At 43.5% G+C, this 10,443-nt stretch overlaps 1 protein-coding gene across 1 annotated transcript in view; it reads left to right on the forward strand.

Annotated features, from left to right (window-relative positions):
* The window catches only part of DNPEP (aspartyl aminopeptidase), a gene marked incomplete in the record, with an annotated part of 52,975 nt that overhangs the window by 39,348 nt on the left and 3,184 nt on the right, over positions 1 to 10,443 (forward strand). Inside the window, 2 exon segments of the mRNA XM_077447848.1 lie at positions 4,922 to 4,961; positions 5,057 to 5,158. Of these exon segments, the coding sequence (XP_077303974.1) occupies positions 4,922 to 4,961; positions 5,057 to 5,158 (142 nt within the window).

The raw sequence follows: 10,443 nt of genomic DNA on the forward strand, positions 1-10,443 counted from the left end.
GCCAGGGAGTCTTAGGACTCCTAGCCAATCGGGTCTAAGGACCCACCTCCTGTTCAGCCAGGAGGATGCGTCCCGGCTCTTCCCGGATCCTTCTGGAGTGAGGAGCAGCAGCCCTCCGTGTCATCTTCCTCCTCACAGTAAGGCCTCTAAAATCCTGCCCTCCCGTCCGTCTGCCATGGAGGGTGGGGTGTTGGCGGTGCAAGTGATGGGCAGGTTTGTAGGGGACTTTTGGTCCCCTATGTTATATAATTTGTGTTTTTTATAAATAAAGTTTTTTAGCAAAAAAAAAAAAAAGCGTCAAAATAATGTTACACCCCAGTGCATAGAAACCCACCCCCCCCCAAAAAAATGTCAGCCCATCCCCAAGTATGCCTATGTACCAAAACATTGCTTGTGCTGCACGTTGCATATAGCCGTACAAGCCAGCATGAGAGAAATAATTAAGACCTGTTGGGGCATTTAACCACTTGACCTCCGGAAGATTTACCCCCCCCCCCCATGACCTTGTCATTTTTTGCAATACGGCACTGCGTTACTTTAACTGACAATTGCCCGGTTGTGCGACGTTCTACCCAAATAAAATTGACATCCTTTTTTTCCCACAAATAGAGCTTTCTTTTGGTGGTAATTGATCACCTCTGCGGGTTTTTATTTTTTGCTCCTATAAACAATAAAAAGAGCGACAATTTTGAAAAAATATATATATTTTTTTACTTTATGCTTTAAAACATGTAATAAAAAAATGTAAAAAGCAAATGTCTTCATAAGATTAGACCAATATGTATTCTGCTACATATTTATTTATTTTTTTAAATCCCAACAAGCGTATATTGACAAAAGTTATAGCGTCTACAAACTATGGGATATATACTGGTATTTTTATACTAGTGATGGACGTGACTGTGATATTGTGGCACTAACTGACTCTTTTGACACTTTGTGGGAACCAGTGAAATGAATACAGTGATCGGTGCTAAAAAAAAATAGGCACTGTCACTGCAGTAATGACACTGATTGGGAAGGGGTTAAACCTCTAGGGTGATCAAAGAGTTAAATGTGTGCCTAGCCGGTGTTTTTGTGTATACAGCATGTTGCTTTTACAAAGGAATGTACTGGATTTTATTCCCGGTTTTGCAGGGACACAATCCAGTCTGTCTCCTCACCGATCATCTATTGGCCGGCACCCTCTTATCGGCTTCTGCTGTATCTAATCACAGCACAGCCAGCGCGCCCCCCCGCCCGGGAGTGCAGAATCGCGTATATACTGTATATGTGATTCTGCACAAAACTCCCGCCCTGTAGAAGTAAATCTGCTATAGGGTGGTCATTAACACCGCCTATGAAAAATAAGGTACTGAAATTTTCTATAGCTTTGCAGGCACATCGTTTCCGGTTTGACATGTTGGGTATCTGTTTACTCTATGCAACTTCATCTTTTTATATTTTACCAAAAGTTAGATAATATATTTTGTTTCTGTGCCCTAAAATTAACTTTAAATCATTTTTATAAACAGTTGCGGAAATATCATGTGCCAAAAAAACAAAAAAAATGGAATTAACACTATTTTATTCTGCAGGGTGTCCGCTTTCAGATAATATATAATGTTTGGAGGGGTTTACACTAATCTTCAGGCCTAAATATTTTTTTTTTTTTTTTTTTTTTTTTTAACTTGAGCAAAAACCGTTCCGGCAGCGAAGAGATTAAACAAAGTTCAATTGGGCTTTAACAGGTATAAACACTTGCCTAATATAGATGGAAGGTAATAAATCCATAGAGGAAGGGGGAGGGGAATACACATCAAGCTTAATCCTCCTTTGCTGAGAAAAGGAAAGGCAATACCTATATAATGTCTGGCATATCCCTGAATAGCTAGAACATGTAAAATGTGCTCTGCCACTGGCTATGCATAAGCAAGACAAGGTCACTTGAAAAGAAAAGAGTATACATTTAATAAAAAAAAAAAAAATATATATATATATATATATATATATATATATATATATATATATATATATATATATATATATATATATATATATATATATATATATATATATATATATATATATATATATATATATATATATATATATATATATATATATATATATATATATATATATATATATATATATAAATAAATTATTTATTTTTTCATACATGACATATATAGTATACTACTTTTTTTATTTATTTTTTGCTTTTGCCCCTTATCAGTCCTTAAATGCGGCTGTGGGATTTTTAATTTTTTTATTTATTTATTTTTTTAGGCTTTTTCTAAAGACACTTCTGTCCCTGGGTGGCTTCACTTACCCCTCCACTGTATCTATGGAGGGAGCCATGGTTGCCACACAGGCTTATTAAAGCGGTTGTATAGTAATTTTTTTAACTTTTACCTACAGGTAAGCCTATAATAAGGCTTACCTGTAGGTTAAAAGATTACCCTCACAATGAGCCACTGACTTCAGCGGCGCATGCGCAAAGAAGTCTCCCGCGCACATGGCCGGAGCCGCGATACCCGAAGACACGCCGAGGAAAAATGTCGGCTCCCTCGGTGTGGATCGGGTGAGATACCGGCGCTTCGTTCTAAGGTAAGTATTTCATAATGAGCTAGTATGCAGTGCATACTAGCTCATTATGCCTTTTCTCTTACAGGTGTAGGAAAAAAAAAAGTCAGCAGCTTTACTACCGCTTTAATGGTTTACAATAGAAAAATATAATTTTTTTGTGCTATATTTCCCAACATTTTGAGATGGGGAACAAGGGACACCTACTAACAAACGTATGTAGGCATAGGACACGCCCTCTGCCACACCCCTTGAAGGAGAATTAAAAAAAGGTTAATTAAAGCAGAGTTCCACCCAAAAATGGAACTCCTGCTTTAAGGGAAGGTGACCCCTTGACATGCCACATTTGGCATGTCATTTTTGTTTGGGGGGGGGGGGGGCTCAAACCCTCCAGCTCCCACTTCCTCCCGGGGCTCTGTGGCGCTGGAAGTCAGTCGTCCACCCATCCCCCCCCCCCCCCCCCCCCGGCAGTCATCTGCAACAGGTCTCAGATTGCCCGGCCAGTTGCAGGGCGCTGCGGGGCTTGCGCATGTGCAAGTGCGTGCCAGGCTGTGAAGCCAAAGCCGGGTGCCCACAGTGACAATGCCGGTGCTGCAGAGAAGAGGGGGTGAGGAGAGAGTCAGCAGCTGCAGCATTTGTAGCTGCTTACTTTATTTATTTATTTTTAAGCAGAACTCCGCTTTAAATCCACAAAGGCTTTTCTTTTACCACTACTATTCCTTTTATGTTGGCTTGTAAAATGTACAAATACAGCAATTTAGAAATTGGATGAAAGGTTTAGCACTGGAAAACTGCATTTTATATACAACTATATAGATCAGATCAAAATGAGGGACAAATGAGAAGGAAATAGGGACAGAGGTACATTGCTCCAAATCAGGGACAGTTGCGAGCTGGGGTAAATCCTTATTTGTAAAAAAAAAAAATATAGCATATACAATTGCACTTTTATTAATATTGTAATTGAATGTTATTAAAAGTTACCTTTCCTTTTCAGGCCGAGTTCACACTTTGTATGACAGACGCTCTAATGTTGGGAGCTCAGGTCGCATGGCGTGTGTAAATCAATGATTCCCTATTAGACCCAATTCTTAATATAGAAGTAAAGCCTCTTAAGGAAAAAAAAAAAGACACCCTGCAAGGCAAAGGCATAATGAGCTAGTATGCATAGCATACTAGCTCATTACGAATTACTTACCTCAGATCGAAGCCCCCAAAGCCGTCCTCGGTCACCACCTCCGTCGCCGCCATGATACCTGGAGTGACTTCTGGGTATCGTGGCTCCAGCAATGTGACTCTCTGGAGCCACGATGATGTCACTCCTGCGCATGCACGCTGGTGCCGCCACTAACAGCATGATTAGTTAGAAACGGCACGCCCAGTGCGCCTGCACCCGATGTCTACGGTGCAGGCAAACAAAAATGTCACTTTTGTGAGATACTGCCAATAGGAAATCCCATCTAAAGGGATGCAGGCCCTGCAATTCTCTCCATTTAATGCCCTGCACGTGCAGCAGCTGGTTGATAATTATGAAACCACTCCCATTAGATTCACTTACCACATAGACTCAGGACAACACACAGGGATTTTTTTCAGAATAACAAAAGGTAGGAATCTGCAACAAAGTTTGTTAAAATCCTTCCAATGTACATAGATCACCCCGAGGGGAGAATGTGTGTTTTTTTTTTTTTTTTGGAGTTAAAGTGGTTGTAAACCCAATGGGAAAAAAAGACCTGCAAGACAAAGGCATAATGAGCTAGCATGCATAGCATACTAACTCATTATGTAATACTTACTTGAGATCGAAGCCCCCGCTGCGGTGCCCGTACACAAGTGGCCAGCGACATTTCTCTCCCTGGAGTTACTTCCAGGTATCGCGGCTTTGGCCAATCACAGCGCAGGAGCCGCGATGACATCACTCCTGGTAACGACACACTCATTGAAGCAAACGGCATGCACGTGCCATTGCTTCAGTGCGCATGTGCCAATGACGTCGGCAGGTGCAGATACAGGGGATAGCTCCTAAACCATGCACGTTTAGGAGATATCCATGGTAGCTGTAGGTAAGCCTCAGTATAGGCTTACCTGTAGTTAAAAGTGGTCTGTAAGGGTTCACAACCACTTTTAAGCTCACAGGAAGTGGCAAGGATGCAACAATTTTCTGTGCTTGCTGAAAATATTCTTGGCCTGAAAAAAACAAAAACGAACGCAGCCACCACATCTAAGGACTGGTAAGCTGTACAGTATATTAAGTTTTTGTTGTCCAGTTGGGATATCTTTATCATACAGGTTTCTTTTACTGTGATGGGTACGTTGGGTCCACCTTTTATATGGATAAATGTTTCTTCTGCAGGGATAAACATGAGGAGAATCACAGACCAGTCTTCCACAAGGTGAGCTTCTAAGTTCACCGCTTTTCATTTTGTCAGGTTATCTTTCCCAATTGGGATGACTGGCCATCTGCATAACTCTTTATTACTTTTATTAGGGACCAGTCATCAAAGTGAACAGCAACCAGCGCTACGCCTCCACTGCCGTGACTGAAGCTGTGATGCGGGAAATTGCCGGGCGCGTCGGAGTGCCCCTGCAGGTATTGCTAAGTCCTGAAGGAACATTGCCATGTGGGTTTGAGTACCAGTTGTTGCCCCTTTTTCTTTAACCGCTTGCCAACCAGCCGCCGTCATTATACTGCGGGAGGTTGGCTCGAGTACGCGAATCGCCGTAGCTGTACGTCCGATTGTGTAATAGATACAGTGGGCGCACATACGGTGCCCGTGGCGTGAGAACCTGCGGCCGCCACGATGTCCGCCGGCCACCGGCGATCGCTCCACAGAGAGCCAGAACAGGGATCTGTCAATGTAAACAAAGCAGATCCCCGTTCTGACAGGGAAGTAAAGAGTGATCATCTGTTCCTAGGGATCAGGAACAGTGATCTCTTTCCTCTTCCAGTCAGTCCCCCCCCCCCCCCCCCCCCCACAGTTAGAAACACCTCCCAGGGAACTCGCCAATAGTTTTAACCCCTTCCCTGCTATTTTGTAGACGCTAAAACTTTTTTGGGCAAACCAATCAATATATTCTTATTGCGATTTATTTATTTATTATTTATTTATTTATTTTTTACCAAAAATATGTAGAATACATATTGGCCTAAACCGAGGAAGAAATTTGTAAACAATTTTTGGAGGGGAATATTTATTATAGCAAAAAGTAAAAAATATAGTTTTTTTTTGTAAAAAAAATTGCCGCACTTTTTTTTTTTTTTTGTTTTATAGCGCAAAAAATAAAAAAGCGCAAATGCCACCAAAAGAAAGCTCTATTTGTGGGGGGAAAAATGACATAAATTTAGTTTGGGTACAGCACCGCACGACCGCGCAATTGTCTGTTAAAGCGATGCAGTGCCTTATCGTGAAAAAATGGGCTGGTCATAGGGGGAAATCCTTCCGGTCTTTAAGTGGTAAAACCGACTCTGTTGATAGTGAAGTGATGTCACTACACAGCACCTGGCAAAGTAGATTACTCAATCCTTTCCAGCAGTGACTAGTCTTCCTTCTGCAAATTGAATTTGTTAGTAGTTTTATCTACTGGGGTCTATTGGTGAGATCTCAAGGTCTGCAGCACTGCTGTGACCATTGTGAAGTTCTCCCGCCATCCCTGAAGCACACAAAAGGTGGGTTGGAACACCAACAATGCCCAGAAGGGTGGGAGTGGAGTCTGGAACTTTTTCTGAGAGATCTCACTGTTGAATTATCCAGGACATACTACTACGTATCTGGTAGCAGAGCCTGATGTGATGAGGAGAGCCTCTCTGACACCCTCGGGCCCCAGATAGTGTTAACAGGAGGCACAGGAGTACAGTGGCATGAGTGCCTGTAAGTCTTGCTGGCAGCAGGGCAGGTGTCCGCGCTGGGCAGGTGAAGTTGTCAGATAACTTCAGTGAGCAGATAGGTGATAGGCAGCTGGTAGACAGCAGACTGAGGGAGGCTGGTACTGGTGGCAATGGGCAACTGAGACAATTGCTAGCAGCAGACTGTAGGTCAGCTGCAACAGCAGGGTGATAGGTGGGTACCGGTGATGGCAGGCAGAGTCAGGCAGGCCGGGTCATACACAGACAGGATGGATTGGATACAGGGCAAAGGCAGGAGCTTGGTCAGGAAACAAGCCGGGTCTGGAAACAATCAGTGAAGCAGGAGCTAATGGAGCAGACAGAAGCAGAGGTCAGGGGACAAGCCGAGGTCAGTGCAGGCGGAGTTCAGAGAGTAGTCAAGACAAGCCGGGTCAGTAACTGGGATCAGGATACAGAATCACAGGAGGCTGAATACAAAGCAGCACTGATCCTGCGCACTGGCACAGTTTAAAGCCATAGTAAACCACTTTTTGTTAATTATTTTTTTTTTAATCCCCGCAAGACAATGCCATTAATGTGCTAGTATGCACCACATACTAGCAAATTATGAAATGCTGACCTTAGAACCAAGCCCTCCAGCGGCACGCTGTCACTGCTGACAGGGCTTCCATGTTCACCCATTCTTCCTTCCCAGTTCGAGTGCTCTGGCTCTGGCTGTCTGATTGGTCTAGTCGCGATGACATCACTCCTGCACATGTCAAATAGCCCATTTGGTGCCAACATCTTTCACAAGCTCATGTGAGCGCCGCCGCACGCTCAGGTGCTCGCGTATACTTGAGGGGGAGCGAAATTTTTTGCAAAAAAAAAAATCATCAAACGCTGCCAGTGTGCCGTGTGCCTCCCAGGACAAACCGCGCCACCCCCCCACGCGGATTGATCCCACCCCGCCCGCAGATGGATCTCCCCGGCTCCGTTCACATCCGCAGGGGGTAGTGTATCACAGGACACCCCATGCAGGAGGACCGGTGCATACCTTGGTAAGGTGTCGTCTTCTCTGGAGTCTCCTCTCCTCCAGTGAGCTTCCTCCGCTCTGTTCCACTTCCACCAAAGCGCTGAGCATCCAATAGGGACGCCTGGCGCTTTGGCCAATCAGGAAACAGGTCTCGCTGACCTTCCTCCAGATCGTTGGGGAGGCAATGCGGTGTGAAAATAGCGAATATTCATTTGCTATGATCACTCAATTGGGTGGGATCAGGGCGCACTCTCTGCTCCCAGAGCCCACCCCTTTTTTGAAGCCTATTGGAGCCTCTGGTTCTAATCAGGTGCTTCAAAAAATACACCCCCTCCTGCCCCCGCAATAGGAGTCCATGTGTCCGGCGTCCTAAAAAGGGGCATGGATAGGGAGGCGGCACAGGTGACGGGGGGTGGCGCCCGTGCACCCACAATGCACGGGCTGCCACTGGCAAGTGCCCAATTTTTGCAAGCAGAAAAGGAAACTTGTATTAGCCTGTGCACAGAAGTTTGTCTAGAGGAGCCATCTCGTTTATTGGCATACCCTTCCTTACACATAATGTGTAAGGAAAATATCACCATTGCTTGGACCACCTTTAAATGCAAAGTGCCTTAAGAGGCAACACTTCTGCCTTGCAGCACTGGGGTTCTTGGTTCTCCCTGCACTTATGTGGGTGTCTTCTGGGTACTCCATTTTTCTCACACACACTGAAGAAATGGCAGTAGGTTAATTGGCCCTTTGTGTATGTATGTGGGATAGAGACCTTAGATTGTAAGCTCCTTAACCCTTCCTACCTGCTCTGGCATCATCCCTTTGAAACATTCTGAATGCCCGGGGGGCATGGACTGGCTGTTACGGTGGTTAAATGATCGAAAGCTCAGTTTCTGTGCTGGCAGCGTGCTCTCGGCACAGAAACACCAGCCACCCAGTGATATACTGTACAGTATTTACAGTTCCTTAACCACTTTCAGACCGGACCATTTTGCTGGTAAATGACCAGAGGTCTTTTTACAATTTGGCACTGCGCTGCTTAACTGGTAATTGCGCGGTCATGCAATGTTGTACCCAAACGAAATTTTGCGTCCTTTTCTTCCCACAAATAGAGCTTTCTTTTAAGGTATTGACTGACTCTGCGATTTTTATTTTTTGCGATATAAACGTAAAAAGACCGCAAATTTTGGAAAAAAAATGATATTTTCTACTTTTTGTTATTAGAAAAATCCAATAAACTCAATTTAGTCATACATTTAGGCTAAAATGTATTCAGCCACATGTCTTTGGTAAAAAAAAAGTCAATAACTGTATATTTATTGGTTTGCGCAAAAGTTGTCACATCTACAAACTAAGGTACATTTTCTGGAATTTACGCAGCTTTTAGTTTATGACTGCCTATCTCATTTCTTGAGGTGCTAAAATGGCAGGGCAGTACAAACCCCCCCCCCCCCCAAATGACCCATTTTGGAAAGTAGACACCCTAAGGAAATTGATAAGAGGCATGTTGAGCCCATTGAATATTAATTTTTTTGCCGCAAGCGATTGAATAATGACAACAAAAAAATTTTTTTTTTTTTTTTTTTTTTTTACACAAAGTTGTCACTAAATGATATATTGCTCACACATGCCATGGTTATATGTGGAATTGTACCCCAAATACATTCTGCTGCTTCTCCTGAGTACGGGGATACCACATGTGGTCAACTTTTTGGAAGCCTAGCCGCGTACGGGGCCCCGAAAGCCAAGCACCGCCTTCAGGATTTCTAAGGGCATACATATGTCATTTTACTCCTCACTACCTATCACAGTTTTGAAGGCCATAAAATGCCAAGATGGCACAAAACCCCCACAAATGCCCCAATTTTAGAAAGTAGACCACCCAAAGCTATTTGCTGAGAGGCATGTTGAGTCCATGGAATATTTTATATTTTGCCACAAGTTGCGGGAAAATTACAAACTTTTTTTTTTTTTTTTTTTTTTCACAAAGTTGTCACTAAATGATATATTGCTCACACATGCCAGGGGCATATGTGAAATGACACCCCAAAATAAATTCTGCTGCTTCTCCTGAGTACGGGGATACCACATGTGTGGGACTTTTTGGGAGCCTAGTCGCGTACGGGCCCCGAAACCAAGCACTGCCTTCAGGATTTCTAAGGGTGTAAATTTTTCATTTCACACCTCACTACCTATCACAGTTTTGAAGGCCATAAAATGCCAAAATAGCACAAACGCCCCAAAATGACCCCATTTTGGAAAGTAGACACCACAAGCTATTTGCCGAGAGGCATGGTGAGTATTTTGCAGCTCTCATTTGTTTTTGAAAATGAAGAAAAATAAAAATAATGTATATATTGTAAAAAAAATTTCATGCAGCCTGTGGGCTGAACGAAAAAAAAAATATTGATCGGTGGGTATACCCACCATTAGATACCACCCTTCATCCACCCACTTTTTAATGGTGGGCATACATGCACCATTTATATATGCCGAAGCATGGGGGCACCCTCCCGCAAAAGTAGGAGCAGATCGCTCCTCCACCCCTTATGCCCCCATGCTTCGGCATATATGCTCTTTTTAACTGTGGTGGTGAAATCACCCCCGACAGTGCTGGAGTCGCGGCTTTATGTATCGTGGGAGCAAACGCTGTTGCTGTCAAGATAAATAAATCCGCGCTGCAACTGAATGGCGTACCTGCTAAGCAAATGATGGTTAACAATAAAACAAAGTAACATTACAGTATAACAGTAAGACGTACCATACCTGCAAAGCAAATACAAAAAAAAAATAGCAAAAAATAACACATTTTAACACAATCTGTGCCTAATATATATATATATATATATATGCCGAAGCATGGGGGCATCCTCCCGCAAAAGGTAGGAGCAGATCGCTCCTCCACCCCTTATGCCCCCATGCTTCGGCATATATGCTCTTTTTTAACTGTGGTGGTGAAATCACCTCCGACAGCGCTGGAGTCGTGGCTTTACGTATCGTGGGAGCAAAACGCTGTTGCTGTCAAGAT

This window comes from Lithobates pipiens, unplaced genomic scaffold (assembly GCF_037356315.1).
Source record: "Lithobates pipiens isolate NorthernLeopardFrog02 unplaced genomic scaffold, aLitPip1_a1.2 Scaffold_22, whole genome shotgun sequence".
NCBI lineage: Eukaryota > Metazoa > Chordata > Amphibia > Anura > Ranidae > Lithobates > Lithobates pipiens.